Source organism: Melospiza melodia, chromosome 21 (genome assembly GCF_035770615.1).
Source record: "Melospiza melodia melodia isolate bMelMel2 chromosome 21, bMelMel2.pri, whole genome shotgun sequence".
Lineage (NCBI taxonomy): Eukaryota > Metazoa > Chordata > Aves > Passeriformes > Passerellidae > Melospiza > Melospiza melodia.
In genome coordinates, this window is record NC_086214.1 from 11,948,631 (window position 1) to 11,974,779 (window position 26,149).

The following is a 26,149-nucleotide window of genomic DNA, read 5'->3' on the forward strand; positions in this document are numbered from 1 at the left end:
CCTGAGGGGATGAATGGCACCGAATTCCTCACCCTCACAGTTCTGCCTGTTTGCACTGGTGGTGGTTTTGGTGCTTAAATGTGGATTTTGTTCGCTGCTGCTGGAGCCAGGGGGGCTGAGGGGATATACATTTTTATTTACATGTTGAGGGGGTTCATTTCTATTTAGCTGCTGAGGGAGTTCATTAACTGTGAGGGGGTACATTTTGATTTAACGTTGAAGGGGTTAATTTTGATTTAACTGTGAGGGGGTGCATTTCTATTTAGCTGCTGAGGGAGTACATTTTTATTTAGCTGCTATGGGGGGGGTTCATTTTGATTTAGCTGCTGAGGGGGTTCATTTTGATTTAGCTGCTGAGGGGGTTTGTGCTGGTGGCCAGGCCCTGGGCGAGCGCAAACAGGAAATGTGAGGTACAATAGAAATGGTTGTGCCGAGGTCCAGCCCGGATATTTCAGCTCTGGAATATGTGGGTTTGTCAGGAATTCTTACAGTGCTGCTCGGCAGCAGAGTGGAAGAGGGCATGGCAAAAAAAAAAAAAAAAAAAAAGAGCAGAAATGTGCCTTTAAAGAGAAAAGCAGTGCCCTTATTGCCTGTGCTGCCCTGAGAGAGCAGAGCTGGGTTTGTCTGGTTTAAGGGCTCAGCATCTCACTTTCATTCTGAATTGGTTCCCCTCACCCAGGGGTCACATTTGGCCTCCCCAAACAGTCAGAGTTTGCAGCTGAAATGAGCCCTGTGCTGGCCCTACCCAAACTGGTTTAGGTTAGAATTTGAAGATTTAAAAGCCAGACACTTGTGCAATAATGAGTCCATTATCTTGGAAAAAAAGATGTTGGTGGTGTAAATAATTTTTAAAAAAACAAACCCACACAAATAAACGGTTTCCTGTCAGGACTACTAAAAGCTTTTTAAAGTCAAACCTAATTCCTTTTAGTTCTCTTGTTCCAGGAGCTGAGCTTGTAAGAGGACTCATGATAAAAATTACTTAAGTCCCTCATAAAAGAGAAGCTCACAGAACAGGACTTACTCCACTTTTATGAAATAGAATAATTTAGAAACCCACACAACTTATTCTCTTTTTTTTCTCCATTTACTTCCTTGTGACTAACACAGGAGTATTTTCGTAGTAATTATCAGCTTCAGGAGAGGTTTTGCTCTTTCCACGCAGATCATTCAAAACCATTGTGAGTAACCCAGAAAACGAAGGTTCTGTGTGTAAAGGAAAAAGTGAGAAACAAAGGCTGAGCTGCCTCAGCCAGGTGGGAGGTGCAGCAGTGCTCCCCTTCCCAGGCTGAATTCTTCTTGTGAAGTGAGGTGTTCATTTCCAGCCTCTGTTCTCCAGTTCACACGTCAGCTTGCAAGCCTAAAACAAAGGAAATAAAAAAGGGTTCTGTCTAATACCTGTGCTCACGTTACTGCTATTGAATTGCTGTGGTGGTTGGAAGAAAAATACCTGGAGGGTGCAGAAGGCAGAAATTAATTCTAAAATAAGTTGAAATGGAGCCTGTTGGTGTGAGGGTCGTTTTTGTCTCTTACTCTGTCATTTGTTTCTTTCCTGTCTTTAAATTACTTCCTCCAGCTGTCCTAAGCTTTGTACAACGAACTAAAATATCCTGGAATACGCGAATCAACAGAAAACTTTTTTTAAAAATCACTTTTGCAGTTTTCTTCCCAGAAATTCCTGCTTCCAGCGCACCTGGGCTCTGTTCTGCTTGAAACTGCAGCATTGATCAGAATAACACCCTGATGAACTGGGAGGGTGTGCTGAGTTAACTGGACACTGCTGCTGAATCAGTTGTGCAATCTGGGTGTTCCTTAAATCTTCTGGTGGCTCGCTTGCACTGTAAAAATCTGAGGTGAAAAGTGGTGATTTCAAGGGGAAAAACTTTCATTTAAGTCTTGGTCCCCCTGAGTGCTCCTGTTGTTGGGTCAGATGCCTGTAGATACCTACAGAGAGTAAACCCAGCACTGCTGCCTTGGTCAGGCTGTGCAAGAGCAGTCCTGGGGTGCTGGAGGAGTTAATGGGGTGGTGGAGCAGTTAATGGGATGGTGGCTGCACCCTTCTCTTCCTCCTGAAGGTTGATGGACTTTACCTCTCAGAAGCTGACACCCAGTTTTCATTATCTGCTCTCCACTTCCTCAACGTTTGTTCTGTCAGCTCTCTGCTGAGAGGGCCCATTGTGCTTTCTCCTCATTTGTTCCCTTGGAGTTTCTACGTTTTTTGGTTTGTTTTTTTTTTTATGCACAGCCTGAACTTTCTACCTTTCATGTCCTGCTTCCTGGAACAGGTTGAAAACACTGATAATTGTGCAGAACCATCTCTAATTGGAGATTCTAAAGCCAATCACCACTGCTGGTGGCAGTTTGAATAAATGCTGAGTTTACTCTTTAGAAATGAGGGGGTGGCTAGGGAAGGGCAAGGAGAGAACACTGTCAGAGTATTTTATGATTTTATTAATGATTTTCTGTCAGCAGCAGAAGATAAATTTGAATTCTTGCAATTGTGCCTCCCCCTGACATGAGTCCATCTGTTTCTATAGAAAGTAATGTAGGTGCAGCCTTAAAAAAAAAAATCTGTGTTTCATGTTACTCCTTAGAGCAGCACCATGGCCCTTTACACAGACAGCTGTGCCATGTGCTGCCCCCTCAGTGGCTCTGGTTTAGTCAAATTCAGAGCTTGTGGTGATCATTTGGAATTTCCATCAGCTCTGCACTGCGGGGCAAGGCTTGCCTGAAGTGGGAATAGAAACATCACCACAGCCACGCGAGTGTAAAATGAATGCCCAGCTTGAAATGCTGTGAAGGTCTTCTAAGCCCAGCCCTGACCACTTGATGGATGTTGGTGTCACTTGAGGATGCTCCAGGTACAGGATCCTCTGTCCCCAGCCCTGATTTCCAGCCAGCACCACATTCCAGACATTATAAAATCATGAGACAGTTTAATCTCGTAGCACAGACAGACAGACAGACTGCACTTATGTACCAGACCAAGCTTCTCCCTGTTAATCACAGAGCAGTTCCCTCTGTGGGCAGTTGTCCACTGCTCTCAGAGATAAAAAAGATGCTGTGAGTGTGGTGGGACTTTCTGGAGAGGTGTAATGACTTCATGGATAAGTATGGGATGAGTCGTGGCCTGGGGCACCACTCAGAGGATGTTTCCCATGAGAAGCAAACTTTTATTTTCCAATTTATCTCCATCAAATGCATCATGACTTGTTCCCCCCCTGTGCAAAGGCTGAGTCTTGAACTCAGTGTGAAGAGCAGTGTGTCCAGGAGGAAAACAGATTTTTAGTGCATTAAGTTCAGGATAATATTTTTCTTGCTGGCAGACATATCACTTTTCTTTGAGAAATGTTTCTAAATTAAAGCCAGTCTAAAATTATATCTTCCCCAAAAAGAAAAGGTTAAAATTAGATGTGGTTGTTCTTGTATCACTTGAGCAGCCTGGCTGTTCTGTGGAGGGGCATGTGAGAAACCAACACTTGATACAGGATTTGTTTGGGGCTTTAATTGACTTCCCAGCCCAGGTGCTCAGAATGATTAATAATGTGAAAATATGATTCATTTTTAATTGGATATTCGGTCACTTTTCCTTATGGCAAAGACTTTCTGCTGTAAGAATTATACAGATCAGCATGTTTTCAAGGATTTTACCTCGTGATTTTTTTTACATGTGGCTGCTGTCTCTTTCTACTTCCACAGGTGAATTTCCAAGCATAATTTACAGATAAAAAGATTTTTACTTTCCAGAAATTTCATAGTACATCAATTAACTTCTGTGCCATTCCAACCTGGGTGCCTTCAACCACTGGAATCAAACTTATTTGAAAGCCTGTGAGTTCAGGAGTTCAAAGTTACCTTCTCTGAGACATTGGGTTGTGCAGACAGGGATTTCCAAACTGCCCTGAACTGCTGTTGCTCAGAAATAGATTTATGTTGAGTTCATCTCGATGAGCAAATCCTGTCCTGTTTGATTTGCAAATGGTACAGATATTTCTAACACATCACATTCCTCCTGACCACAGGCTCCTTCTGCTCCTCTGCAGTGGCAAGCAAATGTTTCTCACCCCAGTCAGCAGAATGCTTCTCAGTTTCTCCTCTTTAATCCTTTTTTAGTGCCTCCTGCAGCTCAAAAGGAAAAAAAATCATTGGGAGAGGGTGAGGGAAGGACAGTTGGTGTTCAGGATCTTACATGCCCTGAGTTTTCCTGCCTTGGCCAGGAGCTCATGTGAATTGCCTGGGATTTAGTGTTGGGTGTGATGAGGTTTGAAGCCTTGTCCTTTGAAGGAAATTTTGTCCTTGGCAAAGGCAGAGCTGCAGTCCCAGTCCAAGGGGGACATCTGGGAGAACTTCCCCAAGTGTTGTAACAAACTGAACTATTGCAGGGAGGCAAAACACTCAGCATTTCCTGCACCCCACACAGAGGAGGAGGAGGAGAGGGTGGAGGAGGTGTTATTGGTGAAAAGGATTGAAAAACTGGGTGAGAGTGAATCCTCCTGGCTGTAGAGTCAGGACTTTTCCAAAGGTGGCACCTGGAGCCTGTTTGAAGCTGGTCCCTGCTCCATTCAGAAACAGAAATGAACCCCCCAGTGCTCCTGCTCCCAGCCCTGGGCCTGTTCAGCCAAGCTTTGTTTGGGGGTACCCAGGGTTTGTGGAGCTCCAAAATCAGATGTTGGGGTGTTGCTCTGAGCCTGGCACGGAGTCCCTGTGACCCCCAGGACACCCAGACAGGGAGGAGCACTGGGAATTGCTCTGCCCCCGTTCCATGCCACACTTCATCCCTCTGAACAAACCATTTGCACTTTATTCCTCATTCCAGTTCAAATGTGGCTTCTGTGGCTTCCACCACTCCAACTTTTTTCCATTATAGAATTGTTTACATTGCTCTGGGAGAGTTCTGTTCCCTTGGCCTGGCCTTCAGGTGGCCCTTTGCAGCTGTTTGGTCAAATGCCTTTTATTTTATTTTATTTTTTTTTCCATTGGCTACTCCCTGTGAGATTTTTCCTTTTGCAGACATTTGCTGAGGCTGGGAGGGCTCTCACCAGGAGGGTCTGGAGGGTGTTCAGCCTCTTGCAGGGTGGCAGCTCTGCTGGAGAAGCTCCTGCAGCATCTCCACTTGGGCATTTTGTCCTGGTGTGCTCCCCCAGGATTTCAGGAGCTGCTTTATCCACCTTGGGTGCACTTTGGGAGGAATTTTGGGGGATGCTGAAGCCTTGCAAGGACTGGGGGCTGCTTGTCACTACTGATAGTAGTGATAAAATTTGTCTCTTGCTATTCTAAGTAAGCTGGCTGTAGTTCCTCTGTGCTGTATTCCAAATTTTGTGGCAGTGAAAGCCCCACCTCTGGATTTCCTATCTCACTGCTTGGCCATGGCCTGAGGGAATGAGGGAATTGTCATTTCCAGCTCAAACACTGGGGGATTTCCTCCTTGCCAACCTGCCCTTCCGGAGGGTTTCACTGCAAACTTCTGCAGGTGAAAACCATTCATTTGAGGATTGAGACCTTTTTTTTGGTTTTTTTGTCCCAAGGTGGCTGTCAGACCCAGGGAGGGGCAAGCAGGGATGGGATTAAATCCTCCAAGTTTCACAGTGAGAAAGGGTTCCCAGGTTTGCCATAAATGTACTTTACAATTGTAGGGAGGTTTCAAATCTCTTTGCATCTGCCCTTGATGAGTGGAATAGAGAGATTTATTTATTTAGCTCTGAAGCTGCTGTGGAGATGATCTTGCTACAGCTACCTAGAGGTTTATTACCATTATGGCCTATAGAAATATTAATAATATAAATTATTACTCCTTGGTTCCTTCTTCCAGTCTTTTTTCTCCCTTCCATACCAAAATCTCTCTTGTGTATCAATTTCTGGATCCCTTCTTTTTCAGTTTTACTTCATTGAACCTTTTCTTCTCCTCAAGAGATTCTGTGCCTCATTTATCATCTCACAGGTTTTGTATTTCTGCAATCCAAAATACACCCAAGCACTTGGAATGAGCTTCCTGTAAAGCAGCAAGGAATAAATAAAATAATTTTCTTGCTCTCAGAGCAGCTTGTGCTTCACCAGAAGAATGGGTTTATTTGGATTTATTTGGTTTATTTGGAATTGTTTGCATATGCCAACAGTAGTTGCAGCTGCCATACAGAAAATATAAAAAGTGGGATTTTATTTCAACATTCTTAGTTCAGTGCCACTGAAAAATGGCAGTGTGGGTGTCATTGCTGTGAAATGCTGGTGAGTGAATCTCATCTCCCCAGCAAACCCAGGAGTGCTGGGGCTGCGCTGGAATTTCACCCTTTAATGTGCAAATGGAGCTTTTGGGGCTGGATGAGTCCCTGACTCCTGCATTTCAAAGGGAGCCTGGGCAGGGCTCAGCTCTCTCACACTTTCCCTCTGCTCTGTCATAAATTCACCTTTGATTTTTGGGGGTATATCCAACTCCCTTATTGCTCTAATAAAATGAAACTAAATTAAGATTGCAGATAAAAACATAAATGAAAATTGCTGGCAATATTTCCCAGCACGATGTCAAAACCCATCAAATAATGAATAGCAGAAGTTAAGTTGTGTAATTTGTTCTGCACTTAATGAAACTTTTAGATTTATTTAAAAATGTGGTTTTTACATAAAGACCTCACTTTAACGCAGTGGTTTTATTCAGTAATTTTATTTTTTCCCCCTCCCTCTTCCCTGGACAGTGTTTCCATGACCTTTGTTAAGTGATTGTTTTTTAGCTACAATGTCTGGTGTTCAGATTGTTTGAATTGCTTCTCAATTCTTTTGTATTAAAAATAATGGCAATTCTTTCAGGTTTTTAAACTATGTAACAGTTCATTTCTTGAATAGATTTTTATGCTCCTTTTATTTGGAGTTTTGTCCAAAAAAATCTTTCAGTGTAAGATGGAAACTAAAATTAATTCAGTTAAATGGTATTTAAATAATGTTTAATTCTGGAATTACATTTTAAACCATTTTTTAGCAAAAAGCACTGAAGTCCCTTTCTTGTTTACCCAGAAAAAACAGACACAAATTAAACAACTGGCTGTTGGAGAAAAATACAGAAGTTAGCAAAGTCTGCTGCAAGATGTCATTAAACCCAGTCATTAAAAAAATCAATATATAATTTAAATGCCTAATCCTCTAAAAGCAGCAGTAGGGAAAACACCTCCTCTAATAAAGCTGTAGGTCATAAATACCTTAAGGAGAACATTGTAAAATAGTTGAAAATTCCTGTTTTTTTAAAAAATAAGGATTTTTATTTCTCTTTGACAGCCTTCTAAGTGGCAGGGAACAAGCTGAAAGGCTTCCTCACATTTCAGTGGGTCAAAAGAAATATTTAATTTATTTAAAGTACATTGGTAGCTCAACATTGTGATTCAGGTGGCCTTAAAAAAAACTCCAACAAACAAGAATTTTTCATAAATAACATTATTAAAAGAGACAAGCACTAAGTTTTAGCCTAGGGACAAATGTTGGGGAAGGGGATTGCTAATTTTAATTTTTATTCTAACTCACGTAAAATACAATTGAATTTTTTTTTTTTTTTTATTTTTCAGGGTCCACACATAGCCTCAGTCACTCTTGCTGCCTATGAATGTAACTCTGTGAATTTCCCTGAGCCTCCTTACCCGGATCAAATCATCTGCCCCGACGAGGAGACAGCTGAGGGCTCCATCTCCCTGTGGGCAATCATCTCAAAAGTCAGGCTGGAGGCCTGCATGTGGGTAAGGCTGCTTTAAAAACCTGCAATTCCATTTGTGTGTTTAATTCTGTGGCCAGCAGTTGACAAAAATTCCTTAATTAGCAAAATAACGATGCCCGAGGTAATGTGAGAAGTGAACTTTTTAACCCTGATCTTTTTAACAGAATATTCCTGGGATCTTTCTATCAGCTGCAGTTTCCTAAACACCAGCAGAGAATTTGAAGGCTGTTGATGTAAAAAGTGAATTTTAGTAGGGGTTTCTGCACCCCAGATGATCTGGCAGCTCTCAGGGCTAAGCAAGAAATAATTGCAATAATTTTGGGGCTGTAACATGAGTGAAGCTGCAGTTCTCATCTCATCTCACACAGCTTGTTCTGGGCTGCAGCAGTAAATTGCATTTAATTATTAAAAAGTGTTCTTTTCCACATTTTAACATATTTTAATAAAATATATAAATTTTAATTAAATTTGATTTAATATTAAAGTGTTCTTTTCCACATTTTTACACCTTTTATTTCTGTTTCTCTGCCTGCTTCCACTTTTCACTTAAAAGCTGAGCAGCTTTTCCTAAGTGAATCAGGCTCTTAGGAAACTCTGTCATTGGAACTTCCTTTCAGTTTTCCTCTTTTTTTTCTTTACAGCTTCTTGTACAAGTTGAATTTTTGGAGAATTTTGGTTGGCCAGGCTGTTTTTTTCATTTTGAATTGCAGTTTACACAGATGCATCTGCTGTGAACTACATGCCAAATTAACTTTATTTTGCTGCTGACTTCCTGTCCTAGCTGGTGATTTAATTACTAAATTCTTGGTTGTCCAACTCAAATTCAGGGAAAGGAAATTCTAAAAACAGTATCTGATGCCTGCCCTGGTATTTTTTAATATATAAGGCAATTGGTCACTACAACTTCTTAAATAGCAGCTGTTGTGTTAGTTACAAAAATTCCAGTCAATGTGTGAGTTTAGAGACTAAAATCAAAATAGTAACAGAGAAAGTGAACTCACAGCCCCGTCAAAAAGCAAAGTACAGCTTAAATTTGACTCTTAATGAAAGTCCAGAATTGCCTGAAAGCTCAGTAAGTAGCTGATCACACAAATACTTACAAGACTGTAAATATATCTAAGATTTCTTTTTGTTTTCTTCCTCACCCCCCTCTGCTGAAATCTGTTTAATAGAGACAAGCAATAAAAATGGCATTTACAGCTACGTTTCTAGGGTTGCAAAATAAAAATGCAGCTGAGGGTAAACATCTCTTGCTTCATCTGCAGCATGTAAAAACTGAGCTATGAGGAGAATGAAGTTGAGAACTGGGCGAGCAGAGCTGGAATCTCATGTCCTCCAGAGCAGCCATGGGGGAGAACAGGCAGTGCCTTGGTGCTCTGAGCTCCTTGGATTAGATCAGGGAGAGGCCAAGGGAACAGGAACATTTGTATCCCACTTTTTCACCCTTTCCCCCCCTCTTTCCAAATTCCCTGTCAGCTACCTTTGCTCTGAACTCTGTCTCCTCTGGCTGTTCCCTGGGGAGCATCCTCTGTCCTCCCCTGGTGTCTCGTGTAATGTTATGCTTTCTTGGAATGTTCCTGAGTACATAAACATTGCTTGCTAATTTCCTGTAAGCCAAATCAAGTTGGCAATTGCTGCTGCTCTGCTTCCAGAGTGTTTCTTTTGTCCTAATTCCAGCTCACTCCTTATGGAAGCTGTGGAGGAGAGTTATTTTGGACTCTGTCACTCTTAAACTAAATGTCCACTTAGCAAAGAGAAAGGTGACTTGCAGAAGGTGAAAAAGCTGATTTTTGCAGCTCACCCAGGGTGACTTTGCAGGCTGAGTGTCCTGTGGGGTGAAGTGTGAGCATTTCTCTGCACAAGGGTCACCAAACCATCAGCAGCCAACTTCAGGCAGAGATTAAAATCATTCCCAGTCCCCAGCATGGCAGGGCTGGCCATTCCTGCTGATAACGAGTGTAACATGGATTAAATCTCCCTGAGTTATTAGGTGGGATGAAAATGATGCTTTTTGCAATCCCTGTAAAAGTTGGCTGCAGCAGCCCTGGCCTGCAGAAGGGCTCAGAACAATCCTTAGGTGAATGCCAGTTTTCACAGCCTCCCATCCCACAGGGACCAGCAATTCAATAGTGCCCTATATTTTTAATGTCTTGCAGCCTTTTTGGTTTTTTACAAGAAATAAGGGGAAAGGATAAAAATGTTTAATTGCTTGGGATTAGCAGAACAGGCTGCCTGTGTCCTGAGTAGGATCAAATCTGTTTAAAGGACTCTTTCTAGTGGAGTCATTTCCCAGTTTCCTTTTCTGAATGTAAAAGAATTTTGATTAGCATTTGCCTTTCCAGTTTGTTGTGAGTCCAAGGGATCTCCATGTAAAACTGGCATTCAGAGTTAAATGGGGAAAATATCTAATGTGACAAAAAGTTAAATAGTTACTGGTTTGGAGCCCTTAATTGCTGCTTTTGCTGGTTTTTCTTCTTTTTTTTTTTTGCTTTTATGCACTTAAGGAACCTATCTCCAGCAGACATGAAATCATATGATTTTTGTTGCACTTCTGAAATGCTTTGTAATAATGAGCATGTGACTTATGCAATTTAAAGCAAGTTCATGTCCAGTACACACATGCAAACCTCTTCCTCAGTTCACAGAACGAAGCCAAAGCAAATTGGCAGAGCCTGGAGGAGCAATGTGACTTTTTCTTCTTGCATCACCCTGAGAACATAACCTCAAGTTAATTTTTCTGAAGTGTTGTTGCTACTGTTTTCAGGCTTATCTTCCCCTTGTGCCAGAAATATGCAGATTAATGAAGTTCAGCTTGTTGCAGTCATTTAAACTTTTTCTTCTGTGGAAAACAAGGGCATAAACATTCGAGGCCTGTGTGCACTTCGGGTGCTTAAACTGAGAATTTAACTGCGGTGGTATTTAAAACCACAACCTGTTGATTTGGAATATCCACAGCAGCTGGAATTCTTGCTTGCAGCTGTGCATAGAGCAGGAACAAAGGAAATTGAAAAGCTTTCACGTTGCTTCAAAGGAGGAGAAAAGCATTTGTTACTCACTGCTGACCCTGGGAGAGAAAAGCCATCTGCAGGGAGCACATTCCCGTGCAGTGCCCAGCTATTGTCTCTTACCTGCCCTAAATTTAAACCATCCTGAGTTAATTCCAAGTTCCTGTTCCATTAGCCTCTGTTTATCCATATGTTCAATCTTAGCTTGTCTCTCTTTTTTCCCTTGCTTAAGCTAAAGCTGCCTTTACCCACAAGACTGAAATGAGTCATTTGATGTCCTGAGAAAACAAATACGATTTTCCTGCGGTGAGAACGCAGCCGTCCTTTCATCTGGGGTTGGCTCCAGCTATCCCAGCTGAAGGAGAGGGAAAACTCCAGCTCAGGCTTTGCTTAACCTTTTTTTTCCTTGCTGTAGTAAAACCTGAGTCTGTTTTCTAACAAACACTCGCCCAGAGTCTCATGACTGACCAAGCAAACTCCAGGACAGCACCGGGGAGGAGCTCCCGGATTATTCTGGAGGCCCTTGGGGATCAAGGGTTGTCACATGCCGGGGAATGTGTCTGGCATCATGTGGTGGGGTGAGACACAGCAGTGCTGACTCAGGATGTGGGGGACAGCAGGGATGTGGGGGACAGCAGAGCCACCAGCTCCAGCCTCCCACGGCTCCGGCCACGCGCCGCTCCATGGGATGCACAGCTCCTCTCTGCTCGACCCTGCAGCCCCCAGGCTTTCCCCTGCACAGGGAAATAAAGGGAAATAGGGATTCAAAGGAACAGCATTCTGTTGGAAATGATGGGAATTCTGACCTGGTGGGTGAAAGCAAACTGCTCCAAACAGCTGCTCTTGTCGGCTCGGAGAATGGCCACGGGACTTGTGCGTGTCACATGTTTTGTGTTTGGGAATAAACAGGAAAATAAATCAGGATTGTTTCTTTTCCCAGGGTGCTGGTACAGCCATTGGAGAGCTGCCCCCCTATTTCATGGCGAGGGCAGCCCGGCTGTCGGGTGCTGAGCCTGATGATGAGGAGTACCAGGAATTCGAGGAGATGCTGGAACACGCAGAGACTGCACAAGTAAGGACAGAGTGTGACACAGCAGAGTTAATGACACAGAACATCTTACAGGGGGTAAATAACCATTCCAGTTAAATGAGAGGGGGGCCAAACAGTCAGCTGGTGTGAGTTCACAACAGACTTCCCAGGGATGGAGAAAGATCCTGCACTGGGTGATACCTGTGCTGATGGCAGGACAAGAGTGCAGCTTGTTGGAGCAGATAAAATAGTGCAGCCAAGCATTTTCAATTATTTAGAGTCCAAGAACAGCACAATAAAGGTAGGGAGACACTGGGCTGGGAAAACAGGGGTACAGGAGCTGCTGTTCCATAATCCTGGTTGTTCTGGCTGCATTGAAATCCGCCCTGGGCCAGAGATGATTTTCAGCCTCAGCTCACCCCTTTCAGATGACATTTGCCTGCCTTGCCACTGACACCCTCAGGGACCAGTGTGTGACCCATTCATCAGCCTGAGGAAACATTTTTCCTGATGTGGAAATGCAGCAAAAGTGCTCCAAGTCCCTTTTTGTTGCTCTTGTCATTTATTTTCTCCAGGGGTTGAATAGAGCACAGTCTGCAGTTGATGCAGCACATCAGTCAGGTACTGCTGTGGATATTTTTTCCTTCAGATCAGGAGTTTGTATCCTGGTCACGAGTTCCTGATAGTGTTTTAGACCAAATCAAACATTTTTTCCTCATGCTGTTTGCCACTGAATTTTTCCCTCTGTATTTTTCCTTCTTATCCTGTTTTGTCTGCCACTAAGTTGAAACGGGTCATGAGACTGCTGTTAAAAACCAGCAGATGCTATTTACCATGCACTGATGTCTTTAAACTCCTCTGCCAGGGTAGTTTCTGGAGATAAATATACACTTTTCTTTTCCCTCCTTCAAAAAATAATGGATGAAGCTTTTCCATGAAAGTGGTTTGTCTGGAAATACTGAGTGCAATCTAGTAATTCTAACAGTAAACCCTGTGTTTCCCAAAAGCCTCCCCCTACTAGAAGGTTCCAAAGGGTTTTTCTGCTATTATAAATAGTAAATTCTTCTATTTTTTTAAAAGATGCAGCAGGGGGAAAAAAGAATCTCCTTTGTTCTTTTGTCTCCCATCAATCTTTGCTTTGCAAAGTAATCCCTTAACTGTAGGAAAATCAAGTTGTGGTAAAAAAAACAACAAGGAAACCAGATCAATACATGACTTCAGTATCTGTGTTTACTGAAACTCTCCCAGCAAATTATATGTGTGTACAGTTGTGGGAGCAGCCAGAGATGGTTTCCAGAACGCACAGTGAGATTCTTGGGAAGAAAATTTTTTGCTAGAGAGCATTTTGTCAGGCCAGGCCAAACTATAGCTGTATTGACTGCCTGGAGTAAACAAGTGGCCTTGTGGAATTAATGAAGGAAAATGATGCTGTTATTTACCAGTACTTTTGATTTTATTTTCTTGGCAATTGAGTTTGGGTTGAAGCGTGTTGTTTTGTGGATGGATGGCCAGGAAAAAAAAAAAATCTTTCAAACTCCACTTGTGGTTTGGTTTCTATAAACTCTTTTAACATGAGGCCTTGACAATCCGATTAAATTGTATTGTGCTCATAAAACTGACAGTTCAGTTTTTTCCATTTGCTAATGTGACTTCCTTTTTGCTTTTGGCTTCAATCATGTTTTCTCTGGATGTCTGTGGGAGACAGGCCTGCCTTTCCTATGACCTCTGCAAATCCCAATCTCCAGCACAGCTTATCACTCTTTGCCCTGTAATTTGCATTCATGAGCAGTGCTGATGCTTATTTTTAAATTGCTCATTAACAATTGTTGTTACCTCCATCAGCTTTCTCCCACTCCGAGAGTCTGAAGCCTCACACGGGGGCTGTGACAAGTGTCCTGTGCCTTGGGGATGCTGCAAATGCTTGATGCCAAGTGACAGGAGCATTTTTTCAGTAAAAAGGTCTCCTTGCAGGCATCACTTTGGGAAGGTTTGGGGATGGGTGGTGGATTTTGCAGAATAGCTGAGCTGCTCTTTGCCCATGAGGCAGAGCCAGCTGTTTGACGTTTTTGCTGCGTGTGAGCTGCTCAGAGAGCTTACTGCTGCTGCTTCTCAACAACAATGGTCATTTGGAGAAACAGATGAGCATCCTCTCTGGTGAGAATAGATCGTGGCTGCAGCGTCCAGCCTGAAGGGTCTGGGAGGGGGAATGTGCTCCTGGCTGGCCACAAAAAACCAGCCAAGAAAGGGACCTAAGAGGATTAAACAGCGTAAAGGTTTAGTGCTCCATTCAGAGCAGCACAGAGTAAAATGCCATTTACTCTAAAGAGTCTATTGATGGATTTTCTGTCCCGAATGTCAGATCTGAGTGACCTGTCTCCTTGTGCTGGCTTTTGAGAGAGCTCATTAACCTGCAGCCCATGTGTCTGTGCTGTACTTCCCATTAGCACCCTTGAGAAAAAGCCCCTTCTTTTAAAGGAACACTCACTTCTCCTTCCTCTCTGTCCCTTTGTGTGCTCCCCAGCGAGTCCCAGTTCCTGCAGGGAGTGTCACAGCTGCCTCGTGGCCGTGCCCTGCACAAGGGGGTGCCTTTTCTGCCTTTTCTGCCTTTTCTTTGTCCCCAGAGCTGCCACAAGGCAGAGCCCAGCACGCCCAGCTGGGATTTGTTCATACTCAGGGCAGGGTTTAGAACCCAGCAGCGTTTCAAACAGCATCTGAGCTGCTGTCAGCGCTGTTCCAGTGGGATTCCAGAGTGAAGGGAGGTTTTATCTGAGCTCCCTTTTGGCCACAGGGAGTGTATCCAAAGCAGAGTGAATGCTCAGTGCTGGGGCAGCACTTTGGGAATGGCACAGTCACAGACTCTTGGTGCAGTTTTCTGTCCCACACACACGAGCAGGGACTCTTTTGCCAGTTTAATAGTTGCTGCTTGGTAATTTTTCTCGGTTCTCTGTCATGCTGGAACACTTCAAGCTGAGGAGTGAAAAAGCAGCTTTTGGTGCCAGCTTCCCTCAGGGCACCCGGTGACAGTGCGTGGGCATTGCTCTATCCCGGTGCTCCTTGCTAAGAGGGGAAAGTACTGATATCTCTGAATATCTAATCCTTAATGGCTCTGAGTGTTTGGCTTCATTAAGTGGCATTTCTTTAAGAAGTAATGATTTACACATCGGGGGTTCGCTTCTGTGCAGCCTCGCCCGCAGCCAAATTTCCATGTAAAAATATTTTCTAGTTGCCTATGTTACTATCAGCCAGCGCTGTTTGTTTACTCTCCAAGCTGGGGAAGAACAGAGCCTTGGAGAAGGGTTAAATGCTCAGAAACGCCGAGGTGCAGCAGGGCTGGTTTGGAAATGACTGAGTGCCATCTGCACACTGGCTGTCAGTCGTTGCCGGGACCTGTTTTTGCCTCCACTGAACCTTTACTGGTTGTGGTTTGTCTGGCCATCACATGACTTCTCTGAAAATTCCCCCTCCCCTCCATTTCCAGTAAACTGTTTGAACAGGAGTGACTCAGAGTGAAACCAGCTTCCCTGTAACCACAGGGCTTGCCGAAGAATTTGTCAACGTGGACTCGAGAGGGTTTGAATCGAACCAAGCTGCAGCCGCCTGCCCTGGAGCTCCACGGAGCCCTCCCCGAGGGCAGCAAGGGGTTAACCGGGTGGGGACGGAGCCCTCCCCGAGGGCAGCAAGGGGTTAACCCGGTGGGGACAGAGCCCTCCCCGAGGGCAGCAAGGGGTTAACCCGGTGGGGACGGAGCCCTCCCCGAGGGCAGCAAGGAGCCCTCCCCGAGGGCAGCAAGGGGTTAACCCGGTGGGGACAGAGCCCTCCCCGAGGGCAGCAAGGGGTTAACCCGGTGGGGACGGAGCCCTCCCCGAGGGCAGCAAGGGGTTAACCCGGTGGGGACGGAGCCCTCCCCGAGGGCAGCAAGGGTTAACCCGGTGGGGACAGAGCCCTGCCCGAGGGCAGCAAGGGGTTAACCCGGTGGGGACCGGCTCCCGCACCGTCCCGGCCTCGCCGCAAACCCTGCCCTGCTTCTCCGCATCTCCGGCGCTGGGGCAGAACAAAGCCCGTGCCACACCCGGGACAAGGCAGCGCTGTGTTCTGACACGACACTGACTTCACTGCCCGGGAATGACTGAGCACGGCTAATGAGAGAAATCTCGCTTAATTAGCAGCGTTTTAGATGGCCAAATTCAGAGCGGATCCGTGCCGTGATTAAATTAGCAGCTGCTATCTGATAAGTTCCCTGCTTGAAAAGGCTGCTGGCTTGTTTAATCAACAGCGTTTTGAGGGTGCTTGGTACAAGAAAAAAGAAGTTCGAGCAGACCACAAGCAGGTTTTTGTAAAGCATTTATCATAAAAATGGAAGTGGAAGGGTCACGTACAATAACTGGGAAACCTTGACTTCTTTTTTATTTTTTTTTTTTGCTGTCCCAGAAATCACCTGTTGAAATGAACATCGAATTCCACTCATCCTTTCTCTTGCTCAGTCTTCCCTTTCCTCATCAGCTTCCTCTCTTTATTAATTGTTATTTATTAACTGCTGTGGGTGGTCACCAGGAGGCTGCTCCTCACACCCTGCATTCCTCGGGTTTGATGCCAGTATTTGTTAACAGCTCCAGGGGAGGTTTCTTCCCTTTTTTTATGGTCTTTAATTAAACAGAAATTCACAACTGATCAAACCTTCAGCTGCATTTTAGACTGAAGTCCCCACAGTGCTGGGGAGTGAGGTGACAAAGTGACAGTGTGTTTTCACAGACAATAGAACAGGCAGTGGGTGCACTGAGTAACAACTCAGTTCTGAGCTGTTCTCCAAAATTACCTCGTTTAAAAGAAGTTTTGGAATGAGTCAATGGCAGCTTTAAATAAGGGAACTTGAGCACTCCCTGAGAGGAGAGATAGCAAAGAGTTAAAGCAGGCAGGGGGAAGACAATGAGAGCTGTGAGTAAGGAATGTGTAAAGCACCTCCTGGTTGGATTTCTTTGGGCACTGGCAGGAGAACTGCCCACATTGTTCTATTCATTTGCACACCTGCTCACAGATAAGGAAAAAACAGCACAGGGCATTGCACTAATTACTAATGCTGACTGGAGAGGACTTTTGAGTTCTATTTTGAAGGGTCTGTTCCCTAAAAAAATATTTAAATGTTCAGTGTGGAAGTACATAAATCAGAAATCACCCAGGCAGTGAGGAAACCTGGGTTACTTTGATACATTTTCACCGGTCAGGAGGATTTTCTCAGTAACAAATTTCTCACTTTAGAACAGAAATTAGAAATAATGTCACCAGGTGTACTGGAAATGCTGGAAGCTGCATTTGCACAGGAGCTGTGGAGAAGCAGGTGGTTGAATTCTGTCATTGGATTTTCCCTCCCTGTTCTGTGTGTGTTGGGAATGCTCAACACAAATTTCTAAGGGGAAAATTTGTCCCTCAATACTTGATATTTCACTCCTCATTCTGGGAAAGACCAATAAATGATCAAAAGCTGGGTCAGAAATACGGTTTAAATATTTTTTAAGGCCAACCTACAATAACCGATAGAAATTCATTCTGGTATCATAATCAAGAAATGGCTGTTTTTTCCCCCCTGCTCCAGACACTGTTTAAATATCTGTGTTGTACAAGAGTCTGGTATGCAGCCCACTTGTGTGAGCTGTCTGGGAACCTCTGTCCCTCCCAGGGACAACAGGGGAGAGCTTGCACATCTGGGCTCAGAGGGAAGGCTTGTGTGTGCTGAAGGCTTTGTCAGCTGTGTCACAAGTTCCTCACTTCCATTCTATTTTAATCCTTATGTCTGAGTCCTCTGTGAAGAAACAATATTTTTTTTCAGTGCTGATGGCTTTGAGTTCTCAGGTTTATCAGAGATTGAAAATGTCAGTTTTCATAGCTGGTGATCAAAAATCCCTTCCTTACAATGTCTGGGTTTTAAACCACCTCAAAATGAGACTCGATTCTTTCGAATGGATTTTTAAAAGTTAACAGTATTCTGGAACTGGCCACAATAACTGATGGCAGTGGTAGCTTTGAGATAAATGAGCAGTGCAGGGGGATTTGGCAGTGCTGGGATGTTCTTTACTCCATTCATCCCCTGCCTGTGGCTGTAGTATCTTGTCATGGAATCAAAGAAAAATTCACCTCGAGAAGGACCTGAGGTAGTTTCTAATCCAGCTTTTTTTATTTTTTCCTTTCCTAGTCCAGCTCAGGTTCCTCAGGGCATTGTCTGGGCTGGTGCTGGAGCCCTCCAGGGCTGGAGGCAGCAGAAGCTCCCTGGGCAATCTCCTGCAGTGCTGCTGACATTGCCATGACACCCTGAAAATGGGCTGCAGGATCTGCCCTGCCACATGGGAACAGAAAGTGGCTGTTCAGCAAGGAAATAAATCAGTTTATCTGCAGTTGGTGTGCAGGGTGTCAGAGTGGACACATTACTGCTCTGGGGAGCAGAGGTGGCAGGGGATGTGGTTAAAGGGGCTGCAGCTCTGCAGGACAGATCTGATAAGGCTGAAAGGACATGCTCCTTCCTCTTCCTTTAGGCTGTTTCCTTTAATTGTGTCTCATTCTTTACGAAATTTCTTTATTCTTACAGCGTGTGAAGCAAAAAGGACTTTTTATGTAGAAGTTTGAGGGTTTCAGTTCTGGCTGTGGAAAAAACTGGGTTTAAATTTGAGTTACAGAGCTGACAGAGCCCTATAATCTGTGTTCCTTTTGGTATTTCCCTTCTGAACCTGGCTGTGCATTGCAACAGGCTGAAATCTTGAAATGGAAGCTCCTGAGATGGAGTTTGTTGTAAAAAACATTTTTGCTGGTTCTTCCATCAAGAAGGGGAAGGGAAATAAAAAGTTCCTACCATGGTTCAGATGATTAATGAAATGAAGAAAATACCTGGAAGTTCCAGGTGGAACTAATGGACTGATCCAGAGCTGCTTGACTTCATTCCTGCTCCTGGTAATGGGGAGATCTTATTTGCCATAAAATGGACTCATTATTTGGAAGTTTCACACTTTTACTCCTAAAATGAAATGCCCGGGAAAGCCAAGCCTCTGTTGGAATGGACACTTCACTCTGTTGTCTCTGCTCCCACAGGGCTTGCAAAAAATGCAGCTTCTTTTGTGCTCTGTGGCTTCTCTTGTCTGTCTTTTCTAACATCTAACAGCACTTTTAACATCTGATAAGAGGACAGTGGGTTTAATTGTATTTTCTATAGAAAAACTTAGGGTTTTCTGACCCAAGAACTAATTGTAGTTCCTCATGTCTGAGTTTCCCAAGTCCCAAAGATGATGAGCATCCTCCTGATTATCTCTGGATTGCAGCATCACCCCTCAACCTTAACATGCAGCCAGCCTGAAGAATCTGAAGGCAAACAGCTGTGGAAATAAACCCCTCACAATCTGTCCTGCTTTCTCATCCTCACAATGGAAGAATCCACCTGTAAACAGAATTTCTTGTTGACCTGGGATTTTTCTGTAATATCTACTGTATGTTCATGCTTACATACAAATATTCTGAATGTTGAGCTCTTATCAGTTTCAGGCCCTCAGATCTCCAGCACAGTCTGTTTAATGAGGCTTTGTGGGTGCTGCTCTCTCCTTTCCACAGTTCTTTGGCTGTTTCATTGCTGCTTGGTTCCCTTCATCCTGTACTTTTTAAACTGTTATCATGTTCAACATCTACGTCCTTTCCTCTTGCAACTTTTCCATGATTTCCCAACTCCTTTTCCACAAATGAATGCCTCGGAAAACCCAGACTTCTCATGAAGTGAAACTTACTGAGAATCTGGAATATCTGCCCTGTGCCTGTTGTAAATCCCTTTCTTTCATCAGACTCAGTCCTTGCTTAGTTCTGCCACCATCCCACCACTGCTTTCAGAAATCCTTGAAAATTATTTTTCCCAGCTCCCTCTTTTGGGGCTCTGGTTTCCCAGGCAGGACCTTTCTCTCCCAGATTTTTGGGTGATGAGGAAGTTTAAACCTTTCCCCTCACACCCCCTGTTCTCCAGGCATCAAATGGAAATTTCCTCTTTTTATTGCCCCTTTGCATTTACCTGGAGAAAGCTGGAACAAAGAACCTTGAGCTGCCATCACAATATCCCTGTTTGTAATTTATCCATATTTTTGATATTTTTGGGGGGGGTTGAGCAGTGAGTGCTGAACCACTGTGACCTCCCAGCCCTGGGTACCTCTGTGGCTCCCCTGCAGTCAATGCTTTATTCCAAGGAGTTAATAATTCCTCCCAGTCTGAAATCCTGGAATCCATTCCCTGACCACAAGTGGTCATTCTCCCATCAGTTGTGTTTGATTCCATTGTGTTGGAACAGAAAGCCAGAAAAAACAAAATACTGTGCAGCTCATTTTTAACATAACTGGGATTTTTCCATCAAGAGGGGCACTGTCTTTGTAGGCAGCTCTTTAAATGTTAAAGACTCTCTAATTTTGGTGATCCAAGTGGTAACTTCACACCCAGCCTTCAGTCTTTGGGGAGGGGAAAATGTTCTTTACTTCTTTACTTCAGATGATTATCTGGATAATTAAACTTTTTTATTATAAGAATAATAGAAATAATGCTCAAAATAATAGAAATAATGTCAAATCTTGAGGGATTGTCCACACAAAAGGGAGGAATCTGCAGGAGGAGGAATTTCCATCTCTGCAGCTGCTCCAGAGTTCTCCTGGAGAGCCACTGAGGGGTAACACATCCAGATCTCTCTTTATGACTTTTAATTTTTTTTCTATAATTCTCCTGTTTTCTGTCAGAGTCACAAATCCTGTGTATCCCCTTCTAGGCCTTCTAGAAAAATCTTTTAACTCCTCCAGGCCAGCACCCACCAGGTGAGGAATGTCCATGGCATGGATGAGACCTGAGCAGGGAATGTGCACCACGAGCTTGGGATGGAATTGTGTTAAATTCAGTCTCCACCTTTGTGTTAAATCTGCCAGTTTTATCAATTTATTGTAAAGTGCTTGAGGTATTTACAGCAGGAAAGAAAAGGAGAGAAGTTTTTCCAGGCCTCAAATCCCTGGGATGTGGAACTGGATGGGTTTTTCAGAGATTGAGCTGGGATGTGATGGGAGCCCCTGGTTTCTCAGTGCTCCTAAAATCTGATTGCAGCTGTTTGAAAATGAACTCTCACATTGCATAATCTGTGCAGGCTTCAGAGAACAGGGCTGGGGAGGTGGCACAGGTTATTTCTGGGGGGATTCTGATTATTCAGAGCTCCTTGGATACCTCCTGTGGATCAATCAGAGTAAGAAAAAAGAGGCTCCGCAATTTCAGTGGGAACAATTAATGGTGACTGTTCTGTTAGAGAGGGAAAAGAGGAAAAAAATATTTATTAAAATTATTTTTCCTTGAGCTTGTTAGCTAAATCTGGTGAGGTTTTATTTATTAAAACAATTTGACTGATTACAACAATTTTATTTATTAAAACAATTTTTTCCTCAAGCTTTGTTAGTTAAATCTAGTGAGGTGCTTGCTGAGGAGCTCACCAACTTCACAGTGAGATGAGAAAGAAGAGAGAGATTAAATTATAAATGGAAACCAAATAAAACAGGGACGGGGCAGCACTTTGTAACACAGACAAGGTTGTCCATTCTCTCTCTCAGGAAGGATTTTCCAGGGATAAAAGTTCCATATTTACACAGGGAGGAGCACTGAGGCACAACATGGAAATTCTCCTTACCATCCCTTTAGGTTTGGAAATTTTGGGGGGATTTTTATCCTATGGAGGCAATGGGGTGGATGAAATGATGAAAAATTCCCTTTGGCTGAGGCTGAGCAGACCCAGGACAGTTGTGCCAGCTGGGCCTGGGGAATCATCCCTGACCTTTCCCTGCTTTTGGGATGTGATGATTAACCCAATGAAGTCATCTTTAATCACTTAACCTTCCTCTGCCTGCTCTGTGGCACTCACAGGAAATCTCTTTCCAAACCCCCCAAAAATAAATCATCTTTGAAAGGGACACAGTGAGCTCAAGCATCCTGAAATGTTCTAAAGAATGAATCACAATTAGCTGGGAGGCCACTCCAGTCTAGAAACTTTAATTTGGGGGGAAAATGGTTTGCCTGTAAGTAGCTGAACTTTTATCTCTCTTCATATATATATATATATCATTTTTTAAAGCAATAATTGATTAAACTTATTTTATTTCAAATGCTAAAAAAAATAGAGAAAAGATTGTTCCCCATGCAGGCTTTAGAAAAGAAAAGAAAAAAAAATTCTGTTGTGAAAGAGGTAAAAGTTGTAAAACTGGAGATTGGATTCTCAGGGAAATGAAACTTTGAAGCTTTTTTATTGTTGCAGATGTCGCAAAGATTTATCAAACAAACTTTAAGGAAGGAACCAAAGAGAAATAGTTCTGGACTTGTTTGTTCACAGAGTAAATGTTGGGGCTGGAATTCATGGTTTTGTTGGTTTATTACCCTGCAAATTACTCACAGCTTTGATTACATTAGATCATTAAAAATAGGTACAAAAAAAATCTTTAATTGTCTTTTGGTTTATTCAGAAAATTTGGCAAAAGGAAGACCAATGGCAATTTAGTGAAATTTTTAGAATTTAAAATTTGCTTTCCATGAAGTAGATTGTGCTGGACAATGTAAAACCAAAACTTAGCAAAGAAACAAGCTGAGTAATAACTTAAAAAAAAATAAATTATGAATTAACGAGGTGAGAAAATTTGCTCCAACATTGGTTTTGGTTTGGGTTTTTTTTTTGAGACAAACTTGTTAAACTTTTTTTAAAGACCTTCATTATTAGCTTTTTAATGTTTTATATGTTTTTAGCTGGAGGGAAAATATTAATTTCAAGGCAGCCTTGAATTTTGTAGTTGAGAAATGTGGGTGGGGTAAGCTGGTTCTTTTTAAGAAATTTGGTTAAAAATGGTGCTTTCCCCTAAGTTCATACAGTCAGTTCTTCTCTAATTATAATAATATATTTTATTAAAGCAGCTGTGCTGCAACCATTAGTTTATAGAGAGTTTATTTCCAATTCCAGCTTGTGGAAATGAATACAACAGTGCATTAGCAACACGGTAAAAGATAATGGGGGAATAAATTAAAATCAGAATAGAGACAACTTCCATGCAAATAAATCATGGAGCCATTTCAATAATTGTCTTGGAGTGTTTTATTTTCGAGATACTTTGCCATCAGATTTATGGAATTGCGAGAAAAAAATATTTATTGGCTTATAAAAGTGAAATTATTGCTCCAAGACCATGAGCTTTGGGAAAGGGGGGAGAAAAAAGGAGCTGAAAATGGCCCCAGTGAGCTCCTCCAGAAATCCCTGAGGAGGGAACAATTCCAGGGACAAATTCCAATTTCCCAAAGACAAAATCTGCTTTAGCACCTTTGGGTGTTAAATGGATTTGTAAAAAACCCTAAAGATTTTTCACTGTGTGTTTGTGTTGTTTTCCTTGGGGAAAATCCTAGAAATAAATAAAATAAAAGGTTTTTTTTATAAAATAGAAATTGTTCTTATAAAGAGAAAGATTCCAGGACACCCTTTCTAAGGACAAAATCTGCTTCAGCACCTTTTGGTGTTTGATGAATTTGTAAAGAACCCTAAAGATTTTTCACTGTGTCTTTGCCTGTTGTTTTCCTTGGGGAAAATCCTAGAAATAAATAAAATAAAGGAGTATTTCTATAAAATAGAAATTGTTCTTCTAAAAAGAACAATTCCAGGACACCCTTTCCAAGGACAAAATCTGCTTTAGCACCTTTGGGTGTTTAAGTGAATTTGTAAAAAACCCTAAAGATTTTTCAGTGTGTGTTTGCCTGAGGAATTGAAGAGTTGTTGTTTTCCTTGGGGGAAATCTTATAAAAAAAAAGAGTATTTTTATAAAATAGAAATTGTTCTTATAAAGAGAACAATTCCAGGACACCCTTTCTAAGGACAAAATCTGTTTTAGCACCTTTTGGTGTTTAAATGAATTTGTAAAGAATCCTAAAAACTTTTCACTATGTGTTTGCCTGTTGTTTTCCTTGGGGAAAATCTTATAAATAAATAAAATAAAAGAGTATTTTTATAAAGTATAAATTGTGCTTATAAAGAGAACAATTCCAGGACACCTTTCCCAAGGACAAAATCTGCTTCAGCACCTTTGGGTGTTTAAATGAATTTGTAAAGAATCCTAAAGATTTTTCACTGTGTGTTTGTGTTGTTTTCCTTGGGGAAATCCTAGAAATAACTAAAATAAAAGGGTATTTTTATAAAATAGAAATAAGAGGGTATTTTTTTCCCTGCATCCCAAGGCCTGAGGGTCCCCCTGGAGCTGGGATCCCCTTTTTGGGCTCTGTAACCTCGAGGGAATTTGGGGCTGCAGCAGGAACTGCCCTGGATGTCGCAAGAGTTTTGGGCTGGGTCCTCAGGAAATTGTTGTGTTTTGTTGTTTACAACAATTCCTGTCAAAATTCCCTCTTTTAATTAAAAAAAAAACAAAATAAAAAATTAGTTTTACTTTCCAGATTGTTTCCTGTCAGAATAAGCTCAAGGGGTTGGTGTCACAGGTTTAATCCTCATGTTCTGGCGTGGATCCTACAAAAATCAGGGAAATTTTTCATTTAAAAGTGAATTTTGATCTTTTGCATTTTGTAATCATGAGCCCAAGGTGTAACTCCTGCTCAAAGTGTGGAAATTCACCTTTATAGGATATTCTAGAGGGGTTTTATATTCCCCTGTGGTTAAAAATGTCCCACTGAAAGATTTAGAAAATCTCATTTCTTGCAGTTTTAATTTGAGTTCTTTTTCCAGGCATTAAATACAATAAATAGAATTATTCTGCATTGAGTAATAATTGGGGGGTTTTTGTTTGTTTGTTTGTTTGTTTTTAATTTTTAAATAGGGAATTTAACTTTTTGAAAGCACAGTAATGAAGAAAAGTTACTACTTGAAAAAGGGGTGTAAAAAGAAGCAAATGGTCTCATCACAGATTTATTATTTTTTAATCTGCCACAGAAAATTTTCTCAATTCTACAGCTCAAAATTTAAATAATATGCAAGAACATTGTAAAATAATTGTAGTTTTCCTTCTTAGGTGTGTAGTATTTAAAGTTTCAACAGAACTGTAACCAAGTTAATATTGCATAAATGTAATTTTTCTGGATTACCCTGCAGTTGCTTTAATCAATAATTAATGACATTCTAAATTCTACAATTCAATAGTAGAGGGTGGAATTTAGAATATCATTAATTATTGATTACAGTCATTTCCTTGGGTAATTTATTGCATTGCTCCTGGAAAAAATCAGAATTTTATTGCTTATTTGTAGGTTTTTTAAAAGGAATGGGTAATTATTTTTTAATGTTTGCTATTCCCAAGGATTCCCAGCTTTCTGCAACTGCTGTGGCCAAGCCTGAGCAGGGAGCACTGACCTTGCTTTTATTTTTCTGGACAGAATTTTATCTCCTGTAAATTCCCTTCTCACATGCAAAGAAACTGCTCGTGAGAATCTTTATTTTTGGGTTTTTTTTTTGAGGGGTTTCCTGGGTGTCTGGCAAATTTTGAGCCTCAGGAGCAAGAACTGATCACAAAATAAAAGGAGGCAGCTCCAGTCACAGGGGCTGCACCTCCCCTGCTTTTAAAGCAATTTAGGCTCAGTAATTTAAAGTAATTCAGGCTGGATTTTAATGAATTTTCCAGGTCTGTTGTAGGCAGTGCCTGGAATTGGCAATTTTGGTTGAGATCCTGGGTTTGGGAGAGCAGATCTGAGGCTGTAATGGGATAATTGGGATTATTTTGCTCTTTCTGTCCTCAGAAAGTTCCTCAGAAAGGCATTGGAGGAATTCATTCCTTCTGCTTGTTTTAGGAATAGGTACAAACAGCCCTGGCATTCCAAAGATATGGGGAAATAAATAATGGAAAATCTGTTTCCACAACAAGAGGGAGCTCAGTGCCACTCTCAGGGTGTGAAAACCAAACTCAGTGCATGGGGAGCTCCCATTCCACCACCACTGTCCCTCCAAACTCAGGGTTTCACACTGACCTTTCTGCTTTAAAATTCCCCCAGTTCCCAGGTGGGAAATCCTGGATATCACACACGTTCTGGGCTCTGTTCAGGTGAGGTTTCCTCATGAATAATTTGATTTTCCTGTTGCAGGACTTTGCTTCCCGGGCGAGAGTGGCCGTGCAGAACCTGGTGCAGAAGGTTGGGTTCTTTGGGATCCTGGCCTGTGCCTCGGTGAGTTTTCCAGGAATTGGGCATTTGTGGGCACAAAATGCAGCTCTTGCATGTCCTGCCATGCAATTCAGTTTTGTTTGCACTTTCTGTGTCTCTCAGGGAGACAAAACCTGCTGGAATTGTGTCGTTATTTCTTTAGGTGTTGGTGGATTGTATTTGAAATTCTTGACATCCTCAGATCCAGAGGATTGAGAGGGGAAAGGTCCCTGCAGAAATCCTGGTTAAGGTGTCCATCCATCCCTTCCAAACCTCCCAAATCTG

The 26,149-nt window shown here is 42.4% G+C and overlaps 1 protein-coding gene across 3 annotated transcripts in view; it reads left to right on the plus strand.

Moving 5' to 3' along the window:
• Positions 1-26,149, plus strand: part of VMP1 (vacuole membrane protein 1) — a 61,311-nt gene that overhangs the window by 17,147 nt on the left and 18,015 nt on the right. For all 3 annotated transcript variants that reach the window (XM_063174068.1, XM_063174070.1, XM_063174069.1), the window contains exons 6-8: positions 7,545-7,712; positions 11,636-11,767; positions 25,808-25,888. In XM_063174068.1, coding sequence (XP_063030138.1) covers positions 7,545-7,712; positions 11,636-11,767; positions 25,808-25,888 — 381 coding nt within the window. The remainder of the gene's footprint in view (positions 1-7,544; positions 7,713-11,635; positions 11,768-25,807; positions 25,889-26,149) is intronic.